Genomic DNA, 27201 nt, shown 5'->3' with positions numbered 1-27201 from the left:
TCCATCGCACATATGTTGATTGATGTCTTATGTCTCCCTAAAATGTATGAAAACCAAGTTGTGCTCTAACCACCTTGGGCAAATGTTGGCAGGACCTCCTGAGGCTTTGTCAGGTGTGCACATCCTTAACTTTGGCAAAATAAAGTTCCTAAATTGATTGAGCTCTGTCTTAGTTTTTGGGGGATCACACGTCACTAATATTTATTATATACTTAAAGTAGTAAATATGTATGACTTATAAGTAGATATGTATGTATAAATGTGCCTTTCCATTTTTTTAAACTAATAGGAATGCATGATTTTGAAAATGTGGAAACTATTTATATAAATAACTACTGTGTAACTAGACTTGCTATGCAATTTCAGTGCCCACTTTTTCTTTTTGCTGAGAGAAGGCCATATTACATATGCTGTGTTTTGTGAAGTAGGTTTTACCGGAGTTTGAAAAGAATAAAGTGTGAGTTGAATCATCACACGTGGTAGAATAGGCTTGCCAAATTGTAAGAATAACATATTCTTGTATCTATTGCAGAAATTTTGGGAATTTTGTCTACATTTTGATACACAACAACTTGTTATTGTTATTTATAGGAATGTAGTAGTATGTTGTCAGTGTGGTTTTTTTTTTTTTTGTCTTTATTTCAGCAGTGACTGATTTGACACTTACTCAGTGCAGATTTAAATAACTGCTGTGATGCTAACCTGGTATTCAAGTGAAAAAGGCACTTTGAGTTATCAAGTGAGAACTTATGATAAATGCCATTCAAAGAATGTTTATTGGCAAAAGCTTATGTAAATATAAGATCTGATTGTCCTGAACAGTAAACAGAACCTGTAAATTATGAATTATGTAGCACACCCAATACTTTCATGAACAGACATTATATAATCAAATTATGTTCATAGTGTATTAAAGAAAAACTTCAGCTGAATTATTTAAAGGAGTTTAATTGAACAATGAATGATTCATGAATCAGGCAGCCCTCACAATCACAGTAGATTCAGAGAGACTCCAGAGTAGCCACGTGGTGAAAGAAGATTTATAGACAAAATAAGGGAAGTGAGGTACAGAAATTGGAAATGAGTCCAGGAACAACTGGATTAGTTACAGCTCAGCTTTTACTTTATTTGAACACAGTGTGAGCACTCAGCAGTGTATGAGTGAAGTATGGCTGCTGGCATTGGTCAAGACTCACCTATTGTTACAGATGCATACTCCTAAATTAGGTTTTCAATCTTGTGTACCTATTAAGTTAGGTTGCAGTTTGTCCACAATGACTCAACTGTAGAAGTACAGAGTCCTTCTCAGACTGCATTTAGTTCACTTTACCAATTCCCCCCTTTTGGTTATTTTCTCAAATTTGAGAGATTGACGAAAACTTTATAGTCATTAATGTCACTATCACCATCTTAATTTTACTTATTTGGTCTCCAAACCCACTGGGAAACAGTAGAACAGTGAGTTTTGCAAAGGTAGGAACAAGGACTGAGTAGAGGGTACCTTCTTATGTTGGAACGTCCTATTGACAGGAGAAAAATAAAACCTGGTCTGTTCTAGTATCTATGTATTTCCTTAGAGTCTTAATTTTGTTGTCCCATTTAGCATAAGCAACTCCATTTTGGTTTAGTTTGATCTGTTGGAGTCTAGCGCACGAGCTTAGCGCAAAACAATGACCACCCACTTAATTTTGTTTACCCCTTTTTAGTCAGGTTCTCACTTAGGTGAGAGTGTGACCAAAACTTGGGGCCTTAGTGCCACTCTCAGTTACCATCATTTTGGGTTTCTGGTCTCAGCATGTCATTCATAGGTTATGGTGTCCTCATGGTCAAACATTTCTTTCAGTTCTTGTCATTCCAGTTGAAGAGAGGCCATTTGACATTTTAGAGATGGCTGCATATAAACATTAAAAATATTTGAGAGACTACAGCACACCAGGGAGACAATTATTATAATTATCAGGAGAACAATATGACGACTCTGGAGTATGCTACTTACTCAGGGTCCCCATAAACCAAGCCACCTAAAATCAAATACATTAAATGATGAGCTAAAGAGTCTACTCACTTAACTAAGCAGTCTCTTTGTTAATACCCCACAAGTGAATCTCTATAATCTACATTTGATGTGTTTCTCCACAGGCTGCAAGTGCCAGCAGCTGCAGAGATACTTTTGTATTTAGCCAATTTTGTTATTTAGCATAACTTTCAAAAGAGAACTTAAAGTCTGTTGTGTAGCTATGTACATTACAATAGAATCTGCTATAGAGCCTATCATTAAGGATACGTTTCTAATCATTGTCTTTTTTACCGCAAACTGTGGAAAAAGGACGTAACAAATGACGGCCTTCTAGAAGTGTGAAGACCTCCTGGCAATGTTCTCTCTAACCTGTGATGTGGGTTAAGAGGAGTGAACTAATGTTGTGTTTCTGACTGATTATGAGGCAATGTATATACTGTCAAAGTTTCTCATGTACATTGGGCCTTCATTTTTTTATCTGTCAAGGTATAAGGTTATCCATATATAAGGATGGCTGCAAGATCCTTCACAAATAAAAGTATACCCGTGAGTGCACACAAGTGATCCCCTTTTTATTTCTATTGTTCATAGAGGCATATACAGGGGAAAAAATTCAAAGATAAGAGTGTCATGATAGTAGAGAAGTCTTGATTTGTGATCTTGGGAAACGCTGTCATCTTGGGGAAAGCTGCCATCTTCTTCTGGGGAGAAACTTTACTGGTTAGCTTAACCGTAAGGATGCCAATGGGTGTACAGTTCCAAGAGTGTGGAGGTACCTTTCCCAGTTGTGAGATTATGAACCCAAAGTTCAAGGTTCTAAAGTTTTTTTGAAGTGTGGATGGCATGGGTAGTCTTTCTCTGATGTTTTCAGAAGATCTAGTCTTGGGGTTCTAGACTGTGAAGGGGTTTACTGTCCTCAATGAATTATAAAGAGCTTTCTTTACCTGGTGAAAATACACTGTAGCATAATATGTTATAACATTAGCCCACTTGCATGGGAGAGCTTTTATACAACCGGAAAACATGCATTGAAAATGACAATTGAATGAAATCCCTTTATAAAATGTTTACATGGCCCATTGGATAACCAAATATACCTGAAGCTTTGATTGTTTTGCCAGGAATATAGGTTTGATAAACTAAACATTGGTTATAAACTATTTTAGCAATTTATAAGTTACCATACCAATATATTTAATTTGAATTATTTTCTCTTTTCTGTGATGTTTTGGAATGCATAACTTTTAATAACAAATGTTTAAGGACTCGGGAAGGACAAGGTTCTTCAAGAGTCTAAGAGTTCAAGCTTAACATTGGACTTAAGTCGTCTTGAATACCAGTCGTTTTTTCCAATTTAGGTGCATAGCATTGATAACTAACTGATGGGTTATCATAGGTAATTTGGCTTATGTTATCAGAAACATGTATTCAGGAGTGCTTTTCAGGGTTCTTTCCATCCTTTCATGAACCTCCTAAAAGACACCATATTCTAGGATTTTGTGTGCTTGTGAAGTTTTTAGAAACTGCAGCAGCATTAAGCAATTAACTGAAAATGACTTTAATTCATAGTTAAAAACATAGTTGACAAGAAAATTTGGTTATTTCTGGGGTCTGTAATAATGTAACGTAACAATGATTATGATCAATAGCATATACTTAGACATATTAGAATTTTAGAAATCCCATACAATTTTGGAGCATATTGATGACATACATTAAAATATAAAATAAAGAAGGTTAAGCATTATTTTTTATTTTTACAATGCTTCCCAAATAACATGTCAAATAATTCTGTTTACCTGTCTTTTGGATTCTTCAGGGGCCCTCTGTAGCATTCCAAAATTAGAGGTTAGAGAAGATAATTTTGAAGCTGAAATTTGATTTTGAGAAGACTATTAAATATGTTAAAGGTTTAAAACACTTGATATTATGAAACACAGTTCCAGGTCACCATAGTCATTCATTTAGCCAATGATGACTTAAAGAATTTTTAAAAAGGCAAAACCCTGTTACTCATTAATAGAGGGAAGACAGCTTTCTAAACAATCTGTCTCTTACCTTTCCCTTCTTTTTTTCCCTAGTTTATTCCAAAGGCAAACAAAAGTCTTTCATTATCCTTTAATATTACATGAAACTCTTGTTCAAGAGAGAGCCAAATTTCAGTATTTCATAAGTCTGCTATTAATGTCAACCCCAATTATTAATAAAACTGTAGACAAATTTATTAATCTTAATCACTTTAGCTAAAGGTGAGATTCTTATAAACCTTGCATAACCCTTTAGAATTTTTGTTAAAGAGCAGATCAGTGCTCTAAGAAAAACCTGTTGTGCTTTTATTTTAAAGTTCAGTTTATGTAAAAGCTGAATAATATCCCTTTAACTTCAGCCAATATGTTTACATACAGAATGGCTTGTACAATTCATTTTTTTTTTTTGAAACAGAGTCTTGCTCGCTGCCACCTCCGCGTCCCCCAGGTTAAAGTGATTCTTCCGCCTCAGCCTCCCGAGTAGCTGGGACTATAAGCATGTGCCAAATGCCCAGCTAATTTTTGTATTTTAAGTAGAGACTGGGTTTCACCATGTTGGCCAGGATGGTCTTGATCTCTTGACCTCGCGAGCCATGCGCCTCGGCCTCCCCAAGTGCTGGGATTACAGGCGTGAGCCACCATGCCCGGCCACAATTAATTTTTATAAACTTTCCATGACTTGCTCAACCTTTAGCTTTGTCTTATCTAATTTAAAAGAATCCTTTAACCTTCTATACTAGGAAAAAATATATGCTTTTGTGCTTTCTTATAATTTTTTTAACCAAAAACAAATTTTACTTTCCTTACACACCTTGTGTGTAAAACTTGGTTTTTCAGTAGGCTCAATTGTATATTATAATGGTAGCTTATATATTATATATATATATATATGGTAAATTATATAATTTATATATTTAGATTATTGGCTTTAGGGTGGAGTCCTTGGAGGAACAGGGCCAGGAACATGCAGTTTCTACAGCCTAATATAATAAGCAGACACAGCTGGAAGGCAAAACAGATCTCCAGAAATTAAGGGTCCCATTCCCATTTTTATATCAGATCCTGGATCCCAAAAAAGGGGAATCATCCCATTTCCCATGGGTGTCTAATCTCTCAGTGCAGAGTGGGGACATTTTTATAACTTCTAGGTGGCCAAGAGCATGCTTCTCTGATCCAAATGTGGAGAACTGAATGTCTCCCCATAACTGCCATTAGCTATCCCAAAAGTATTTTCTACCTAGTTATTACACACCAAAGCTCTCTCATAATGTGAAGTAATTTCTCATACTCCCCAAAGTCAAAAACATCAGATAATGCAATACAAAACATAACAGAGCCTTAGATTTTGAGAAGAATCGATATGCTTTTAATTCCTGAGGTTTCTTGAGGAAAACAGAGGTTTTTCCCAAAACAGGGTCTGTGGTGCCTCCTCCGCTTTTCCCAAGGAGTCCCAGGCTGTTAGAGCTTGAATATCCGCTTTAAATTAAGATGACTTTTAACTATAGCACTCTTTATAAATGTCCTTTTAAATTTCTTATTACCTGACGTTAGCCAGGACAAACAGCCAATACTTCTGGCTCAGAGAAGAAAATATTCTTGGAGGGGAAGAGAATCAACAAATGGTAAAGTTCATACAGTTATCAAACCTGAAAGAACTCATTCCCTAAGCAGGAATTGAACTAGGGTCATCATTGTAAAAAGGCAAGGCCTTAGCTGCTGAGCTACAGTATTGGACAGCTTCTACTGCTCTTCCCAGAAGTCTAGAGCAGACAGTTTTGAGTTTGCAAAGGCTTTTTACTGCTTGAGATAATTTTTGGAGCTAGCTATGGCATGAAACCCAAAATTTCTTTTCACCATAAGGCAGAGACTAAGAGAAAGTACCACCATGTGGTTACAAGATTAAGCTCCCAAGGACAAAACAAGATGGAGACCTCAGCCAGTGTTTTTGTTTGTTTTAGAGAACTGCAGCAAAGTTTTTATTTTTCATTTATTGACCAGCTTGCTAGGCCATCTTGAATAGCAAACTTATGGGTCCTAAGCCTGTGTTCTATCCTAAGGTACTCTTTATGACAGAACCATACAGAAAGACAGATAAAGCACACCGAATTCCCTACAGCTTAAAAATAGCCCCAGAATCCTTTTTTGCATTAATTAAAACTTTATAGAGGAGATAAAGTGATTTTTACCATTAATTTAACCAGATTGCACAGAGAGAGAATGGCCATAAGTCTGATAAGAAAGTTCTTGCCCTTTTGCTGGCCTGTCAGGTTTCTGGGTTCCCCTTCCCTGAGCAGCCCTAGTGATGCTGCTTACCACACCATAGTTCCAGGGGCCAAGCTGCATCACAAAGGAAAATAATGGAAGCACAGGCAGAATTACCTCAATTTTTCAAGTTGCTGCCCAACCGGCTGCATGGGAGACCCAAATGCTAATATTTTCCTTTCTGGCCAGAGCAAAATATGTGTGCTTTAAATAAAAATATTGAAATCTTTTTAGAAGCTTCTGCATATCAGTAGGCATCCCTAGATGCAACTAATTTGGGAGCCTCATTATTTTAAATGCACTTCAGTGTGTTGTTCATTTGGAATGTTCTACTGTAAGGTATCTTTAGTAAGATCTCACCATTTTTGTAAGACTTTACTGTTTCTGGGGCCTAATACTGAGGCATGTATAAGCCAGAAGGAACTCAGTTCTTCAGAAATTAAGGATCCCATTTTTTACCAAAAATATTGACTTTACTCTTGGGTTTCCTCAATTAACTTAGTCAATGATTTGTTTTCCTACCTAAGCACACAAGAAAAATAAAGGGATAGAATACAACAATCCCTGCCAATTTTTTTTTTTCTTTGAGACAGAGTCTTGCTCTATTGCCAGGCTGAGTGCAGTGGTGTGATCTTGGCTCACTGCAACCTCCTCCCTGCCCCCCCACCGCGTTCAAGCGATTCTCCTGCCTCAGCCTCCCATGTGCATCACCATGCCCACCTAATTTTTTTGGTATTTTCAGTGGAGACAGGGTTTCACCAAGTTGGCCAGGATGGTCTTGATCTCTTGACCTCATGATCCACCCACCTCAGCTTCTCAAAGTTCTGGGATTACAGGCATGAGCCACCGTGGTGGGCCCATCCCTGCCAAATTTTTAAAAGCCAGTTATAGCCTCTGCAATATTACCATTTACTACCAATTTCTTTCTGACCCAATCAGATGTAAGAAGCCTCTAACTGGATTCAAGCCAGTTAATTACTGGATCAAATCTGATCCTGGACCCAGTCCAGTTTGTGTCATGACTTCCAGACCCAGTTTGGATCAGAAATTTGCTTGAAGAAACTTGTAGAGCCCAAAACAAATCAGTGGAACTCTGAAATCCACAGCTGGGAATCAAGTTCTCTCTTTCCCATGAGAGAGAACTTTGAGACATCATTGGACACAAGTGGGTCCTGCAGGTACCTTGCTTATTAACTCAGCACTCCTGGGGGTCATTAAAGCTTGCTTTGCATCCCACTTCTGACAACATCTGTTAAAAGAAAAATTTCAACCAAATTAAATTTAAAGGAGTTTAATGGAGCAAAGAATCAGGCATCCCCTAGAATCACAGCAGGTTCAGAGAGACTCCAGTGCAGCCACATGGTGAAAGAAGATTTATAGACAAAAAAAGGGAAATGAGGGACAGAAATTTGAAGTGAGATACAGAAACAACTGGATTGGTTACAATTTGGCATTTTACTTATTTGCACACAGTTTGAGCATTTGGCAGTATATGAGTCGTTGAAGTATGGCTGCTGGGATTGGCCAAGGCGCAGCCGTTGTTATAGGTGCATACTTCTAAGTTAGGTTTTCAGTCTTGTCTACCTATTAAGTTAGGTTGCAATCTGTCCACAAGGACTCAAATATTAAAGTATGGAATCTTTCTCAGGCCATTTTAGTTTGCCTTAACAATTATGGATGTCAAAATACAGAAAAAAATTAAATGTAGAACCAGATATGAAGGTCATCTGTTAAACAAAGCAGGAGGCATTTAGTTTTTGGATAATAATGTCATCTTTCAAATGCGATTAATGTTTTTAGAGTATTATTAGTTCGCTAGTTTTGTTAGAATTTAATTTATAATTTTCTCTTATTCTATAGTTTCATAAGATGTATAAGCCTAAGTAGTTGTTTGCAGGTGTGTATTTAAGTACTGTTATATAAATAATTCAACACTTGGACATAGTGAGAATTAATTTTTTCTCTAGAAAAGAGTTCTGTACATTTCTTAAGTTTTAGAAACAGTGAATTAGAATTTGTGGTTGGATTTTGAAATGTTTGAAATCCATTCTGTTTCCCAACTTCTCTTTTTCCGTATTATTACAAATACGGTGTTTATAATATATTGATTATGTTAATAGTCATAGCACTTGTATTGAGGTTCAAAATTATCTCTAGGAGAAGTGTTGATTAAATTTATGATTTTAAGTTGAAATTAGTACTTCTTTATGATTGATACTGACATTTTATAGCTGTTGAATAATTATTTAGTTTCATAGAGTGAAATTAGCCCTAAACAGAAAACATGGCTTAAACACTCATGTTTATATTGACATTTGGAGGTCAGTTCAATTTTGTTTAACAAAAGAATATATGATTGATATTTACTTAATGTAAATTAATGATCTTAAGTTTTAAAAAAGAGAAAATATATTTTCCGTTTTAAGAGGAATGACTTTCACTATTCTGTGAAGATGAATCAGTAACAGCTGAAGATCTGATCTTTGAACGTGGCAGGTTTGGAACACTTTCAAAGTAGAAATCTAGCCAATTTTCAAGAAAAATCATAATGTTTCAGTTTTGAACTTTAATGTAGTTGGAACATATGTAGCAGAACATTTTCTTCTTGCTATCTCCTGCCAAACTAATTATGTATGCCACATTAATTTTTCTCTTATGCTTGGGAAACTTAAGATATGGTAGAATGGAGAATTTTCTGATTATTATTCACCAGTTTTAATGGCAGAGTGAAGATGAAAAGTATCAAAGAGAAATTTTATTTTCTCCTAGAGAAATTATATGCAAAATTAAAATATTTCATTCACTTAAAATTATTTGCTGAGTACCTGCTATATGCCAGGCTCTGGTATGTAGTGTGAGTGATACAGTGAACAGGACAGTTATAGTCCCTGCCCTCAGAGCGCTTATATTCTAATGGGGGTGGTGGTGATAGGAGATGATGGGGATTTCAGATTCACAGATGTTCTGTAGAAAGTAAAATGCATAGTAAGATAGATTACCATAGCTGAGGCTGGAATTATATGAAGATCTGGAAGGAGTGAAGTCTAAATTTGGTCAGCAGCCACTTAAGTGGGAAAGGCTTGGCATATTCTAGGAACAGAAAGGCCAGTGTGGAGGGAGCATAGAGAATGTGGGTGGTAGAGGCTAAAGTTGGAGAGAGAGAGACCAGATTAAATGAGCCTTTTAGATGATGTAAGGAATTTTAATTTCACTCTAAATATAATGGGGATGCATGTTACTGCAGGTGAACAACAACAAAAAGATCTAATGGGGAGTCCTTGGAAACTTTTAAATGGGAACATTTTATTATTTGGCTTATTTAAGGAAGATCACTCTGGGGGCTTTTAGAAGAATGAACTGAAAGAGGGTGAGAGTAGAAGCAGGAGGCCAGGTAGGGAGCTATTCCAGCATCTAGCCAGAAGATGACTGCTGTTGGTGTTAGGGATATGGAATAGATTTGTGGATCTTGTGAGGAGAGATTGGATTGGAGGTGTGCTCTTGTGCTACACTGATTGTTCTTGCTAACCAGTTCCATGTTTTTATACTCAAGCATTTGAGATTCTGAAAGTTAAATCTTTGGGGCATCATAGTTTAATGTGGACTCTGTGTCTTGAGAATGTGAAATTTTACTAAAAAATATTTTCAGTGCCTGAGGAAAACAGTTCCTTTAGCTTCCCTTTGCTATATGGTATAAAGTATACATTATTTGGAAAAACATTAGTTTCTTGAAATTCTGTTGATAAGTTTATGCCAGATTGCTCTAATTTCTCTACTTTAAAATACATACTACTTAAGGGTATGAAGAAAATAATTAAAGCACCTTCAAATATGTAGTTGAAAATTAATTTTTTTTAAGGAGGAGTAAAATGAATACAATTGCTATATGATATAAATAAATTTGTGTTTAACTTTTTCCTTTTATCTAAATTATATATTTACTGGAGTTTTTTTTTTCTAGTCACATTGTCCTAATGCTTGCAGATGATATGGCCTGTAATCCTAGAAATCCCAAACCAGCTACAGTGTTTAGTCACAAGAATATGGAACTAAATGTGTATGGAGATGATGTGGAAGTGGATTATAGAAGTTATGAGGTAAATTGTTTAATCTAGCCATATTTTTGAAATGGCATTGTTACTTTTAAGCTCTAAAACAATGGCAGAATAAAATTGTCTTATTATTTTTCTTTAAACTTAATTGTCACTTAAGCCTTGATGTAACTGTCTCTGGAGTTCATATTAAGGCAATGATACATAGAAAAAATATTAAAACATGAACATTTTACATTTGTATCTAGGACAGAAAAACTATATTGGCTTCAATGTTAGAGTATTATAGTGAGGTTTCATGTGTCAATTTTTTTAACAATAAATATATTTCTTTTTTTTTTTTTTTTTTTTTGAGACCGAGTTTTGCTCTTGTTACCCAGACTGGAGTGCAATGGCGCGATCTCGGCTCACCGCAACCTCCGCCTCCTGGGTTCAGGCAATTCTCCTGCCTCAGCCTCCCCAGTAGCTGGGATTACAATAAATATATTTCATAGGAAACATATTTTTAATATTTGACCTAAAATTTTAAGTTTATTAGTTTTAGTAATTGTATTGTGGAAAAACTATAGTGACTAACAACTCACCCATATTTTCACTACTTAGAAATAACCACTTTCAGTATGCTTCCAGTGTTTTTTATGAATATGTGATTAGAAATAAAAATGTAAATGTGAAAAACTGGTATTACACTGTATTTTGTCCCTTTGAAACTTTACTTTTAATTTAATAGATTATGAATATGCTTAATATTTGAAGTCCTCTTTTGTGAAGTCTTTTTAGATAATCCTTCCCCTTTTACCAAGCCTACCAAGAGTAAGACAATTTCCTGTGTGTTCCCAGACTGCTTTTGAAGCAATTTTAAAAGCCTATCTATCTCCTCCTAGACTGTAAGCCAGGAGGGCTTATATCTTAGGTATTATATAGCTGGCAGGTACCTGTAGCCTGTGTTAGGGGCTCAAAAATGTTGGCTCATTGAATTAAATATGTGTGTTTCACTTTTCACTTGTTTATTTAGTCATCTTAAAACATAGCCCCCTAATTTTCCTTCCTTGTTGGCCAACAAGAAGTCCTATTGAAACAATTAGCATTTTGCTGTCTTGCAGGAAAAATGTAAATCAGTTTACACACACACAAATGTATATACATATAAATCATACATTCATGTTGTAGGGAATAGTTGAACAAGAAAACTGGATAGATTTTCTACTTTTTAGATGTAGATATGCATAATATATGACTCAGCTGTTGGCTTTAAATCAGTATTTTACTCTCTACAACTTTAAATATGCCTTCAAAGAATCCTAGAGGGATAGAAATTCTAGATTGGGAAATCTAGTTTAAAGTGTTACGAAGTTTTTACACATTGAAGATAACACTAATAAAATCTAAGAAACAAAGTACATTCAAAATTAAATATATGTAATAATGGGGAAATAAATATGGAACTTTTTTTTTCAAACTTTATTTTAAATGCAGGGGATACGTGTATAAGTTTATTACAAAGGTATATTCTGTGATGCTGAGGTTTGGGGTATGATTAGGCCTGTGATCCAAGTAGTGAACGTGGAACTATTTTATTTCATGGTTAATCTATAGTTGATTAAGTAGTTGTACAGATTAGCTCCAATAATGTAGCTGAAATTATTTAAAAATTATTGTATTTCATATCTTCCCACAGAATTACCTGTGCAGAGAGATTAATAATTTTTATTTTTTAGAGCTGGAGTTTTGCTCGGTCACCAAAGCAGGAGTATAGTGGCCCTATCATAGCTCACTGCAGCCTTGAACTCCTGGGCTCAAGTGATTCTCCTGCCTCAGCCTCCTGAATAGCAGGGACAACAGGTGTGCACCACCATGCCTGGCTAATTTATTTTATTTTTCCAGGGAGAGGGTGTTACTAGTTGTTCAGGCTGTTTTTGTTTTTGTTTTTTTTTTTTTTTGAGATGGAGTTTTGCTCTTGTTACCTAGGTTGGAGTGCAATGGCACGATCTCGGCTCACCACAACCTCCGCCTCCTGGGTTCAGGCAATTCTCCTGCCTCAGCCTCCCGAGAAGCTGGCATTACAGGCATGCACCACCATGCCCAGCTAATTTTTTGTATTTTTAGTAGAGACGGGGTTTCACCATGTTGACCAGGATGGTCTCGATCTCTTAACCTCGTGATCTACCCACCTCAGCCTCCCAAAGTACTGGGATTACAGGCTTGAGCCACCGCGCCCAGCCCGTTCAGGCTGTTTTTGAACACTTGGCCTCAAGTGATCCTCCTGCCTCAGCCTCCTGAGTAGTTGGAATTACATGTGTGAGCCATCATGCCAGCCAGATTAATAATTTTGCACCTTTTTAGTAGTTTTTAAAGGCAGCACTTCACATAGCATTTAAGGTTTTAAATTTAGAACTTATTTTTCTCCAAGGTAGTTTTACTTTGCTTTTTTTTTTCTTAAGAGGCATAGTCTTGCTTTCTTGCCCAGGCTGGAGTGCAGTGGTGAACTTCTGGGCTCAAATGATCCTTCTGCCTCAGTCTCCTGAGTATCTAGCACTACAGGAGTGTGCTACCATGCCTAGCTACTTTAAACATTTTTTGTGTTTGCATAGAAATGGGGTCTTGCTGTTTTGCCTAGGCTGATCTTGAACTCCTGTCCACAAGCAATCCTCTTGCCTTGGCCTCACAAATTGCTGAGTGTATAGGCATGAGCCATCATGCTCTGCCTTCTTTTTTAGTTTTTAGTACTTTTAAATATAGTAACAAAGTTACTTGAGGTATATGTTTAAAAAAATATATTTTAATTGAGTTATATAAGTTTTGGGCGTTTTATTTTCAGTTGATGCTGAGTAATATATGGAAAAAGAAGAAGGAACATTTTTGAAAGTAAAAAATAATTTGTTAAGATTTCCCAGGTTTTATTTCATCTGATTTTTCTTTTTTTTTCCTCCAGGTAACTGTGGAGAATTTTTTAAGGGTATTAACTGGGAGGATTCCACCTAGTACTCCGCGGTCAAAACGTCTGCTTTCTGATGATAGAAGCAACATTCTAATTTATATGACAGGTAATCTCATAATTTAGAGATTTTATATTAGAATATATTGAAACTCTTGGAAAAGAAATCCACAGGGAAAGAAATTTAAACACATGAAATGATTTTTGGTTAAAATGGTTTCTCATGTAGTTATGTTTTCCATGATTTAGAACTATTTGAAAACAATATAACATTTTGTGCTGTTCCCTATCTCTATATTTTTTTTACTATTGACTTGGTAAACTTCAGCACCTTGTACTTGGTATCCTGCTATATAGCACCCTTCAGTTTTGTTCTCCTGTTAATCATTCTGTGAAAGTGTCTAATAGGAATTGCAAATCTTTCCCCCTTCCTCTTAAAACTTTATAATGGTTTTCCACCTCAAATTTTGCTGTACATAAAGATTACCCAACTGTAGATACTTAGGCCTTATTTTAGAATTCTTAATCAGTTTTCGTCTGGGCTGGGATTCATGTAATTGCATTGTAGATATACTCCTCAGATATGAGATATAGTAGTCTTTTGATTATATTTTGAGGAATATTAGAGATAATGTGAACCATAATACAATATACTTATCATATATATAACACATAATAATTGAATGATTTAGCTATAGTATTTAATTTCAGTCTTAGTTCTTAATACTTTTGAAAATTCTCTTCCAAGCTCGACTCTTCTCTCCTTCAAACATTTGTTTAGTCTCTTGCATTTGCTTATGACACCTTTTCAATCCACTTTGCCTACTTGATTATTCCAAATCTTTTTAGTTTTAACTCAGGATTTACTTCCTTCGATGACATCCTTTCTAAGTCTAGGATGACTGAGGTTTCCAATTACTTGGGACAGTTGTAGTTTACAACTGTTGTCTCTTCTAATTATTAATAGTTTCTGCTTTCTCCTTCAGAATAGGTATGAATAACACAGCTTATATTTTTCCTGTCCAACGATATTTCTCTTCTTGGCTGGTCTGGACTTTCCTCTGTGCACTCCCATGTTAATTTTTAGTTTCTTTCATAGCATTTAACTTATTATTACTTTATTGTTTGGGTATCTGTTGCCTTCACTGTATTTTGAATTCCAGGATGTCATTGATTATATATTTCTTGCCTTTTTAAATCACCAGTTGCTTGTCTTATAATAGTATTCAGTAAATATGAATGTTAATCAAAATATCTTCTATAAATTGTTTGGAGGGCATTCCATTCAACTGATGATAAAACAGGTGCAGAATGATTCTTAGGTATCACATGGCAAGATAGTTAATGATGCCTATTTAGTGGCTTTTCTCTATCATGTTGCATTTATAACTTTCAAGACTCAATTTATAAACTTTATAAATTAACTCAATAGAGTTAATGAAGTTAGAAAAAAATTTATTTTACTTTTTCTGAAAATTACAAGGAATTTTCAAGCCTTTGTGGCAAACAAGGTGAAGCGCAGTTTTGTATCTTACTTTTATTTGATGTACTAAACTAAAGGATTTATTATTATTATTTTTTTGTTTGCTTCCCGATTCTGTTGGTACTCTTTCAGGGTAACTGCAGGCTTGGAACAAATTCCAGTAGTTAAGATAGGATTTGATAAACTAGGGACTGTGAACTTCCTGTTTTGGAAGTTTCATTGGAACACAGTTGCATCCATTTGGTTTACAGTTTCTATGAGTGCTTCCATACTACAACAGCAGAATTCAGTAGTTGTAATAGAAACCATGTGGCTCTCAAGCCTAAAATATTTGCTACCTGATCTTTTACGGAAGAAGGTTGCCAGTGTCTGTAAAAGAATAAAAGGGTTGATAATTATGATTATATGATAATATTTATGGATGCATAGTATACATCAGGCAATATTCTAAATCATTGTTTGTATTAACTCATTTCATCCTCACAGCAGCCCATTGACTTAGGTGCTGATATTCTGGGTTGCCGTATGTGGTTGTGTGGGTTGTAGTGCACCCAAGCATCTGGCCAGGAGATTAAGTGGGAACTGAAATCTAGTATGTGCTTACACTCACTAAGCAATATTTGCTCTGCCCCAGGGTTGTATTCTAATGGGAGGGAGGAGTACTTTTTTATTCCACAAAGGCATAGTCAACTAACTACCTGTAAGCTCTCAGGGCTGTATATATCTCGGGGGAGTGTGGGGAGACTAATTTTTTTTTTTCCCCTACTTTCATGCCCAATGGAAGGTACCTTTTAAAAATCTCCACAAAGGAGCTGTATAAGTAAGATAATGATAGTGTTGTGGATACATTTCTCACTTTCTGGCTGAGGAAACAGGCCTAGAAAGATTAAATTATTTTCCTAAACTAACATGGCATAGCTACCATTTGAATCCAGACAGCCTGCCTCTAGATTGCATACAAATAGCACATTCTTCTAGTCCACTTTTTGTAGTAAAAATGTCAGTTTTTAGTAAGGACTGCACTTAGTAGTATTAATATCATTCTGAGTATACATTGTAAATAGTACTAGTATACCGTGGGACTAGCTAGTGTCTTTAGCTTCTTTCTCACCAAAACTATTTCCCTGGATTTTGCAACATTTTTATGAAAGGAAGTTTATTTCTGATAAAGATGGAGCCAGTGGAAGAGCATAAATACAGGTTTCTGGAATTGAATGTTAGAAACACTCTAAAAGATATTATATCTGCTATTTTTTATATAGTCTATCATTCTCTTTTTAATTGGCATAGTAGAAAATTTGTTTTCATAGTATATATTTTAGAGTATAGAATAACAAGTGATGTTAACATGTTGCAATGAATGAAGTATATGTATATATCTAGATGTATGCAGTTTGCATTAAAAAAATAGATCTATTGATCTTTTTTACTCTTATACAAGGACATGGTGGAAATGGTTTCTTAAAATTTCAAGATTCTGAAGAAATTACCAACATAGAACTTGCAGATGCTTTTGAACAAATGTGGCAGAAAAGACGGTAATTAGCAAATGACTTCTTTTCATAAGCTATATTCATACCTAATTTTCACATGGTTAGTAGGTTTCTAGTTTTTATTTTATAAGATTTTTTACTTATTCTGACAATGTCTTTGACCCTTTTAAATTTACATTTGTTATTTCCACTGAACTGGGTTGTTTTTCAAAGAAAAACTCAGTTATTCTATAACATGAACTAGTTAACCTTTTAAGATTCCCATCTCGGACAAATGTATACCTTTAACTTTTCTAAGGTCAAATTTCTGTTGGGAATTCTGCTGAAAACTTTTAGCTAATGAAGTGACTAAGATATGACTTAAACGTCTTATGAAAGTGTTGTAGAAATATTAGTCAGTGTATGATTTACAGCATGATTCTTGTCAAAGATGTTATCACTTTTCTTTCAGCTACAATGAGCTACTGTTTATTATTGATACTTGCCAAGGAGCATCCATGTATGAACGATTTTATTCTCCTAACATAATGGCTCTAGCTAGTAGCCAAGTGGGAGAAGATTCACTCTCGGTATGTGCATTTTCCCCATTTGTAAACTGTGTCTTTGGAATGTGCAGCTATTTCTGAAACCAATTAAATGCTTTAAATGCTTTATGAATCTATCTGTTCTTTCTTAGACTAACACAATAGAAGGAAATTTTGGTTACATTTAAAACATTTTATTATAATGATATTGTTAGACAAATACTTTTTTTCCTGTTTACATAGCATCAACCTGATCCTGCAATTGGAGTCCATCTTATGGATAGATACACATTTTATGTCTTGGAATTTTTGGAAGAAATTAACCCAGCTAGCCAAACTAACATGAATGACCTTGTAAGTATTCACTTGATTTGATTATAGCACATAGGTATGCTAACCTTAATGTGAAAAGAAGTGTATTATTCCCTGTACTACTAGAGGGTACTGTTTTATGTGTTGAATTATAGCTTTTAATACTATTTGCTGTCTACCTTCTACCTTTATATTAGTCTCTCTCTCTCTCTCTCTCTCTTTCTCTCTCGCTCTCTCCAAGAGGCCTGAAGTATGTTACTGTTTTCCTTCATTTGCTCATTTTCTTTTCCTTACCAGAAATGTACTTTTTTTTTGGTTCACCTTTTGAAATTTTATGTATTCTTCAGGGGCCACCTCAGATTGTATCTCCTTCAGGAAGTCTCCCTGAATTCTTCCATGTGGGAAATTCCTGTTTTTTTTTTCAGAGCCTCCATAGATCTTTATTTCTCATTTGAAACATTTACCACAGACTGTCTTTTATTTATCTTACTAATTGAATGTAAGTAAGTCTTTCTCACTGAATGGGAAGCTCCTGAAAAAGAGACACCTTTTCTTACATATTTTTGTGGGCCCTACAATTTATAGTAAAGTCTTTTCACATGACTTGTTGAATTTAGTTTAGATTTTTTCATGAGTTTTTTTGTGCTGATTCTTCTTTTTGTGTGTGTGCTGATTCTTTTCAATTAAATGCACTTTGAGGTTGCTGTTGAAAGATAGGCATAACAAAAAGCTTGAAACAACAATTTTAGACTGGATAATTTATTATGTGTCAATGACTTTCATTCTTTTCATTAATTTATAGTCTGTTTATTCTTTCACCAACATTTCTTGAGTGTTTCCTAACTGCCAAGCACTGGCTGTTCCTAATGAAAGAGGCAGATGCCATTCCTGCCTTCATGGGACTTAGAGTGAAGGGGAGACTGAGTAGATAGGGCTGTGCCCTCTAGCACTTCAGTCAAAAGCTTTGTATTGATCTTTTTAATTATATATAAATCTTTTAGGTAAGTTGTCATTTATTAAAGGGGTTTTACTGTAAGATTCTGAAGCCTACTGCAATAGGTTGTGAACTTTGATAAAACTACTGTATTAGTCTATCTTTATACTGCTGTGAAGAAATACCTGGGACTGGGTAATTTATAAAGAAAAAGGGTTAATGGACTCACAGTTCCACATGGCTGGGGAGGCCTCATAATCATGGCAGAAGGTGAAGGAGGAGCAAAGGCATGTCTTACATGGAGGCAGGCAAGAGAACATATGCAGGGGAACTGCCCTTTATAAAACCATCAGATCTTGTGAGAACTCACTCACTATCATGGGAATAGCATGAGGGTAACTGCCCCCATGATTAAATTACATCCCACTGGGTCCCTCCCATGACATGTGGAAATTATGGGTCCTACAATTCAAGATGAGATTTGAGTGAGGACACAGCCAAATTATATCATTCTTTCTCTGGCCCCTCCCAAATCTCATGTTCTCACATTTCAAAGCCAATCATGCCATCCCAACAGTCCCCCAAAGTCTTAACTCATTTCAGCATTAACTCAAAAGTCTCTTCTGAGACAGGTCCCTTCTGCCTATGAGCCTGCAAAATCAAAAGCAAGTTAGTTACTTCCTAGATACAATGGGGGTACAGGCATTGGGTAAATACACCTGTTTCACTTTGGAGAAATTGGCCAAAATGAAGGTGCTACAGGCCCCGTGCAAGTCAGAAATCCAATAGGGCAGTCATTAAACCTTAAAGTTTGAAAATGATCACCTTTGACTCCATGTCTCATATCTAGGTCACATTGATGCAAGAGGTGTGCCCATTGCGTTGGGCAGCTCTGCCCCCTGTCTTTGCAGGGTAAAGCCCCCCTCCTGGCTGCTTTCACGGGATAGCATGGAGAGTGTGTGGCTTTTCCAGGTGCACAGTGCAAGCTGTCGGTGGAGCTACCATTCTGGGGTCTGGAGGATGGTGGCCCTCTTCTTACAGCTCCACTAGGCAGTGCTCCAGTGGGGACTCTGTGTAGGGCCTCCAACCCCACATTTTCCTTTTGCATTGCCCCAGCAGAGGCTCTCCACGAGGGCCCTGCCCCTGCAGCAAACACCTGCCTGGACATCCAGGCATTTCCATACATCCCCTGAAAGCTAGATGTGGGTTCCCAAACTTCAATTCTTGATTTCTGTGCACCTGCAGGCTTAACACCACATTTAAGCTCCCAGGGCTTGGGGCTTGCACCCCCTGAAGCTATGGGCCAAGATGTACCTTGGCCCATTTTAGCCACACCTGGAGTGGCTGGGACACAGGACACCAACTCCCTAGACTGCACAGTGCAGGGATTCCTGGGCCCAGCCCACAAACTGATTTTTTTCTTCTAGGCTTCAGGGCCTATGATGGGAGGGGCTGCTGTGAAGATCTCTGACATACCCTGGAGACATTTTCCCCATTGTCTTGGCAATTAATATTGGGCTCCTTGTATTTGTCTTCTCATTATTTATGCAAATATTTGTAGCAGGCTTGAATTTCTCCTCAGAAAATGGATTTTTATTTTTTATTGCATTGTCAGGATGCAAATTTTCTGAACTTTAATGCTCTGGTTCCCTTTTAAATATAAGGTCCAATTTCAAACTGTATCTTTGTGAATACATAAACTTGAATGCTTTTAACAGCACGCAAGTCTCCTCTTCAATGCTTTGTTGCTCAGAAATTTCTTCCATCAGATATCCTATATTATCTCTCTCAGTTTCAAAGTTCCACAGATCTCTAGGGTAGGGGCAAAATGCTTCCAGTCTCTTTGCTAAAAGGATAACAAGAATCACCTTGACTCCAATTCCCAATAGTTCCTCATCTCCATCTGAGACCACCTCAACTTGGACTTTTTGGTTAAAACAATTCAACAAGTCTCTAGGAAGCTTCAAACTTTTTCACATCTTCGTCTTTTCTTCTGAGCCCTCCATTCTGTTCCAGCCTCTGCCTGTTACCTAGTACCAAAGCCACTTTGCATTTTTAGGTGTCTCTCTCTCTCTCTCTCTCTCTCTCTCTCTCTCTCTCTCTCTCTCTCTGGCAGAGGTTGCAGTGAGCTGAGATTGCACCACTGCACTCCAACCTGGGTGACAAAGTGAAACTCTGTCTCAAAACAAACAGAGAAATAAAACAGAAAAGAAGTTTAATGGACTCATAGTTCCACATGGCTGGGGAAGCCTTACAACCATTGTGGAAGGCATAGGAGGCACTAGGGCACATCTTACATGCTGGCAGGCAAGAGAGCATGTACAGGGGAATTGTTCATTATACAACCATCAGATCTTGTGAGACTTATTCACTGTCACGAGAACACCACAGGAAAGATTTACCCCCATGATTAAGATTTACCCCCTACTGAGTCCCTCCCATACATGTGGGAATTATGGGAGCTGTAATTCAAGATGAGAATTGGGTGGAGACACAGCCAAACCATATCAACTACTTTCTAACTTCCTTTAGAAGATTATATATTTTGATGCTTATTAAATCTTCATATGAATTTGAATGTTAAAACCTGTGATAATGCAACATTAACTGTAAAAAAAATTAGTGTCACATAGTTCCAATTACTTTAATTTAAAAGTTTACTGTTATTTTTTGATTATACATTGTATATTTTATGTAAGGCACGATGTGCTGTCTCAAAAGTTTGAATACATGTACCTTGCACATTGAATGTCTAATGGATATTTAAAAAATACTTCTATTGAAATTATAGAGGAAAGATTGAGGAAACTAATTTTTGTATTGCTCATAACTGCTATTTAGTTTTTAATAAACATTCCCCACTTATCCCATCTTTACCCTAACACCTTTATTTTAAAAATTTAATGACGACTATTGTAATCTTAATAGGAATGATTCATTTTCTGGCAGTTTGCTAGGGCAGTGACTTAACCTATCTCTAGCTCAATTGTGTAATAATATCTGTTTTCTGTTAGAGTATATGTATATAGTAAAATTTGTTGAGTATCAGCTGTATTCACAGTACTATCTATGTTAGTTGCTTTAGGAATAGCAAAATTAGAAGACCTGGTGCTTAGCCCCTTAAAAGTTTCTAGTGTCATTGGTAACTATTGAAGAGCATATTTATAAAGTATTATTTGTTATGTGAAATGTCGGGACCCTCCAGGTAATTTTTTTTCCCTTGTGAACATATAACCTATACCTTTATTATACTTTCAGTATTGCACTGTAATTGTTTATATTTATGATGTTTCCTCAAGGCTTTGAGTTTCTTGAATAAGAGGTGTAGGGACCATGTTATATTCATCTTATACTCCACAGAGTTAATTATAGTACATGGTTTATTTGTAGATGCTCATTGAATATCTGCTAAATGAATGAAAGGACATGATAACAAATGCACATTTTTATGACTCCTTTCAAATATAGTGAGATAGTGATAATTTTTTCTTGGAGAAGGTAAGTACAGGTTTTTAAGGAAAAGAAGTTGTATAGCATACTCTATGGAAATAGAATACCCACAGGCACACGGAAGAAGTTGGAATAGTAGATGATCCTTATCTTTGATAATAGCTTGAAGGAAGGATGGTTTGAAGGAAGAGAAGGATAGAAAACTCTAGGGAAGTATAACAGTGCAGACACACAGAAGTTGGAATAATAGATGATTCTTATCTTGATAATGGCCTGGCTAGAGTGTGGACATTCTGTAATTGAAGAAGATTATTGAAAATGTAAACTGAGTACTATGGGACCTGTGGGTCATTGTGTTACTTGAGCTAAGGAACTCAGACTGATATGATAAAGGGGTGACTTCATAATAGGGGGTAGTATGTTTATTTTGGCAGCAAAGAATAAGATAATTTTATTCGGTGTTTCCCAGGCCCATTTGTCTATACTGTATGTTTTCTTCTGCTGGTACCTAAGAAAGCCCATCAAGTTGCTCATACAGGAATACCCAAGAAGTCTTCAGTGTTCTTGAGACTTCAATATTAACTCTGCTTATTTTATTTTATCTGTCATTTTTTTCTCCAATCTTCCATCTATTATTCCTGTTTGGTATTTTATTTTTTTTCCATTTAATTTGTATCCTGAGTTCTTCTTTGTGTCTTCTTTGTGTGTCATTTGAATAGGGATGACAAGGATTGCTGGCAGTGTGGTATTAGGTAAATTACTTAATCGCTTTGAACCTTAGTTTGAAGTGGAGATACAACTTTTGTATACCTCGGGGTTATTGGTAGGCTTAAATGAGAATATCTGCAAATTGCTTAGCACAGTTATAGGAACACTATGTTTTACAAATTGTATCTGCTCTACCCTTCTCCACCTTTCTGCCTTCATATTGATGATTGCCAGTGCAGATAGTCTTATCTCCTCAGGTGGATAGGTGCTGTGTGCCTGGACCCTTCTTGGCAGGCCTATATTATTTTTCTTTATATTTCTTGAGCTTCATCCAAACTAAATCATTTGCTTTACACGTCTCTGCAACTGCTCTTTTATTAGGAATGCTCTTATTTCCCACCAGTAACTCCTCATTTTCCTTAAAAAAAAAATAGCTTTAATTTCACTCTGTTTTTTTTTCCATCCTCAAACTGTAAGAAGTTTATCCTTTTCTGAAGTGGGACTTGACATCATTTTTTTCTACCTTGTTAAGTTTATTCATTTCTAACTAGACTTAAATCCTTGAGGACAGGATCATGTCTTATCAGTCTTTGCATCCTCTATGGAAAGTAACAGTCTGAATTCTATGTAATAAACACTTTTTATGTTTTGCTGAGTGAATGAATATATGTCTGTCCTTGGTAATTCACTGACCTGGAATTTCAGTGATAAGATTAGCACAAAAATTATTGTGATGTCTGTTTTACAGTGAAGTTTTGGTTTTTCAGATTGTTTTCTTTGGAGCACTGGAGTATTTGTAGAGGTGGGTTGGGTTTATTTTAATCAAATATACACTAAGAAAGTGCTTTGATATATAAAATGCTACATAGGAGTACAACAGAGAGCAAGAAGATATGCAGTAGAGAGGCTGTGCTTCAACTTCCTGAAATCCAGAGCAACTCCACTTAAATGTTTTCTTCATTTAAAAAACATTTAATGTTTGTATAGGTTTTTTTTACATGCATTTTCAAAGGTACACTACTATATTAGAAATAAGTAATGGGTCAGTTAATAGCTACTTTCTTGAAATATATAATAACATATGTTGTTAGCCATGAAACTTTGTTGTTTGTGATTGTCTGTTGCTATCTAATAAAAAAAATCCTAATGTCTGTATAGTTTTTTTAAAAATGCCAAGCATTGTGATAGGAATGAAACTTTACGCTCTTTAGAATGCATGGCTTCTTTAGGTTAAGAGAGTTTTAAAAATACACTGTAGTTTACTGTATTATGGCATTGGATTTAATAAATGTTATATGTCTGTGGATGCATGCATTTATTATTATATATTTTTTCAGTTTCAGGTGTGTCCCAAAAGTCTGTGTGTGTCTACTCCTGGACATCGGACTGATCTTTTTCAGAGGGATCCTAAAAATGTACTGATAACTGATTTCTTTGGAAGTGTACGGAAAGTGGAAATTACAACAGAGACTATTAATTTGCAACAGGATTCAGAAATCATGGAAAGCAGGTATTCATCTTAAACCATTATTTGAATAGAATACTAGTCTCACAAATTGTTCATTTTATGAAACTATATTAAGAGGCAAAAGTTGGTGTTTGTAAGTAAAATTGCATATTTATACCCAGTCTTCACTTTATGTAGGCTGTATGCTTTTCAGATTTATAGGCAAAAACTACAAATATTCATGGAAACTAAGATCATCATTAGGGTTATGTTGGAGCTCCAAAATACGATCTTGGTAGTAGTTCAATTTGAGACTTGCCTAAAAGGCCTAAAACTTTCCCCATAACTGGCTGTCCCAGAGCCATCATTTTCTGTTAGGCCTCCTGGTAATTCATCAGGGAAAGGAATGAGAAGTGTAAGCCAGGTACTGCCTAGGGGAGTGAATTGTGTGTGAGTGAGTACTGACATTTGTAAGAGAGAAGAAGTTGAAAGACATTAGTTCACTTTGGGTAAGCGGATTTTAGAAATACTTATAATCTATTTTATTTTTTCTGTAATCATTTTTAAAGGTAAACTACTTTATTGGAAATAAATAATGGGTCAGTTAATAGCTACTTTCTTGAAATATAGCGTATGTTGTTAATCATGAAACTCTGTTATTTGTGATTGTCTGTGGGTATCTATTAGAAACTCACACTACAGGGAACTTTTTGGGATTACAAAATGGCAATATGTACAGTTTTTTTTTTTTTGAGACAGAGTCTCACTCTGTCGCCCAGACTGGAATACAGAGGCACAATCTCTCTTCACTGCAACCTCCACCTCCCTGGTACAAGGGATTCTCCTCCCTCAGCCTACTGAGTAGCTGAGACTACAGGTGCATGCACCACGCCTGGCTAATTCTTTGTAATTTTAGTAGAGACAGGGTTTCATCATGTTAGTCAGTTTTGAAAATTTCAATCTGTAATTGAGCTTGTGAATGTTGTAGGAATAAATTCAAACATTGGCACAAGATGTTTTTTTTTTGATGATTCTAGTTATAACAGTTTCTTATTTTTTTATTGTTATATAATATTTGTATATATTTTGGGGTACATGTGATATTTTGATACCTGTGTACAGTGTTTAATGATCAAATCAGGGTAACTGGGATATCCATCATCTCAAACATTTGTCTTTTCTTTGTATTGGGTTCCTTACTATTTTTTTCTAGATATTTAGAAATACGCTGTAAATTGTTAACAATGATTTCCTTACTGTGCTATCAAATACTAGAACTTATGTCTTTCATCTAAGTGTATTTTTTTTTTGGGTGGGGGAGGAAGGCAGGAAGGGAGGGAAGAAGGACGGTAGGGAGGAAGGAAGGGATGAAGGAAGGAAGGAAGGGAGGAAGCGGGGAGGGAGGGAGGGAGGGAGGGAAGGGAAGGAAGGAAATCAAGCAATGAGAGAGACATTGCCGACTTGGATCTAGAGGTTTACAAGTTGATTTCTTTTTTTTTTTTGAGAGAAGGAAAGAAAAAAAAATAAGTAAAGGAGAGGAAGAAAGAGGAAGAGAAAGAGGGAGAGTAAATGGAAATATTGCTTTATTTTGAAAAAAATTGGGTATTAATAATGGCCAATCAATGTTTCATTTAAACTTATGGGTAGGTGTGATGTGGTATTGACAAGAATGTATATTTTGTGTATTTGAAGTGGAGAGCTCTATAAATATTTATTAAGTTTACTTGTTCCGGATCTGAGTTCGAGTCCTTGATATTCTTATTAATTTTCTGTCTCATTGAATCTAAGACTCGTATCTGGGTGTTAGGATCATTAGCTCTTGTTGTTGCATTGATCCTTTTACCACTATATCTTTGTTGCTTTAAAATCTATTTTATCCGATATGAGAATTGCAACTCCTGCTTTTTATTTATTTATTATTTATTTTTGCTCTCCATTTGGTTGGTAAATCTTTCTCCATCCCTTTGTTTTGAGTCTTTGTGTATCCTTGCATGTGAAACAGGTCTGGATGTAACATGCCATTGGGTTTTGGCTGTGTCTTTTGATTGGGGGATTTAGTCAATTTGTATTTAGGGTTACTGCCATTTGATGTTGACCGGCTGTTTTATCCATTCGTTGGTGTAAATTCTTCTTTCTGTTGGTGCTCTTTACTTTTTGGTGTATTTTTAGAAAGGCTAATACTGGTTGTTTCTTTCTGTGTGTAATGCTTCTTTCAGAAGCTCTTGTAAAGCAGGCCTGGTGGTAATAAAATCTCCGAGTTCTTGCTTGTTCATAAAAGATTTTATTTTTCCTTCAGTTGTGAAGCTTAGTTTGGCTGTATATGAAATTCTGGGCTGAAGGTTCCGTTCTTTGAGGATGTTGAATATTGGCCCCCACTCTCTTCTGGCTTGTAGAGTTTCTGCTGAGAGATCTGCTGTAAGTCTGATAGGCTTGCCTTTGTGGGTAACCTGACCTCTCTCTCTGGCTGCCCTTAGTGTTTTCTCCTTCGTTTCAACCCTGGTGAATCTAACGATTATGTGCCTTGGGGTTGCTCTTCTTGAAGAATATCTTTGTGGTGTTCTCTGTATTACCTGGGGTTGAATGCTGACCTGCTTTGCTAGTTTAGGAAAATTTTCCTGAATAATATCCTGAAGGGTATTTTCCAGCTTGGATTCATTCTCTCCGGCGCATTCAGGTACACCTATCAAACGTAAATTTGGTCTTTTCACATAGTCCCACATTTCTTGGAGACTTTGCTCATTCCTCTTTATCCTTTTTTTTCTAATCTTTTCTTCGCGTTTTATTTCATTAAGTTGGACTTTGACCTCTGATATCCCTTCTTCTGCTTGAACAATTCGAGTGTTTAAACCTGTGCATACTTCTCGGAGTTCCTGTATTGTATTCTTTAGTTCCATTAATTCACTCATACTCCTCTCTAAGTTGTCTATTCTCAATAGGATTTCATCAAACTTTTTTTCAAAGTTCCTAGTTTCTTTACGTTGGGCTACAACATGTTCTTTTAACTCACCGAAGTTTCTTATTATCCATTCCTTGAAGAGTGATTCTGTCATCAGGATGCGCTCGTTCTCCATCACGCCTTGTTCCATTGTTGATGTGGAACTGTGATCATCTTTAGAGGGAGAGGCGTTCTGACTTTGAGTATTCTCAGCTTTTTTACGCTGGTTTCTTCCCGTCATTGTAAATTTATCCTCCTGTTGTCTTTGAATTTACCAACTTTCAGATTAGGTCTCTTGAGTGGACGTCCAGGTTGTTAGTTCCCAGGGCCAGAGCAGAGGCGTTAAAACTGATGGTGCTTTTCTGCCCAGGATTCTCCTGTCTGGCTTCCTTCTTGTGTCCGTAGTAGGCGACTCTGCCTTCCCGGGGCTCCAAACCTTGGTCAGAAGGGGAACCGGTCCTGTTTACTCTGCGCCGAGCGCTGCCTCGCCGAGGTGCCGTCACAGCTGCTGAGCCGGGCTCTGGTGTCCTGCTGGGGACCCGTGCGGGTCCTCCGAACCTGTTTACTCTGCTCCGAGAGCTGCCGCGCGGAGGTGCCGGAGGAACCACTGCGCCGCCACGAGAGT

The 27201-nt window shown here is 36.3% G+C and overlaps 1 protein-coding gene across 1 annotated transcript in view; it reads left to right on the top strand.

Annotated features, from left to right (window-relative positions):
• PIGK (phosphatidylinositol glycan anchor biosynthesis class K) overlaps nt 1-27201 on the top strand; it is a 127026-nt gene that overhangs the window by 32013 nt on the left and 67812 nt on the right. Inside the window, exons 4-9 of the mRNA XM_002750990.7 lie at nt 10265-10400; nt 13288-13399; nt 16215-16311; nt 16718-16835; nt 17034-17144; nt 23532-23704. Of these exons, the coding sequence (XP_002751036.1) occupies nt 10265-10400; nt 13288-13399; nt 16215-16311; nt 16718-16835; nt 17034-17144; nt 23532-23704 (747 nt within the window). The remainder of the gene's footprint in view (nt 1-10264; nt 10401-13287; nt 13400-16214; nt 16312-16717; nt 16836-17033; nt 17145-23531; nt 23705-27201) is intronic.

This window comes from Callithrix jacchus, chromosome 7, assembly GCF_049354715.1.
Source record: "Callithrix jacchus isolate 240 chromosome 7, calJac240_pri, whole genome shotgun sequence".
Classification (NCBI taxonomy): domain Eukaryota; kingdom Metazoa; phylum Chordata; class Mammalia; order Primates; family Cebidae; genus Callithrix; species Callithrix jacchus.
The sequence above is the reverse complement of the archived record's forward strand: the minus strand, read 5'-3'. Positions and strand labels throughout refer to the sequence as shown.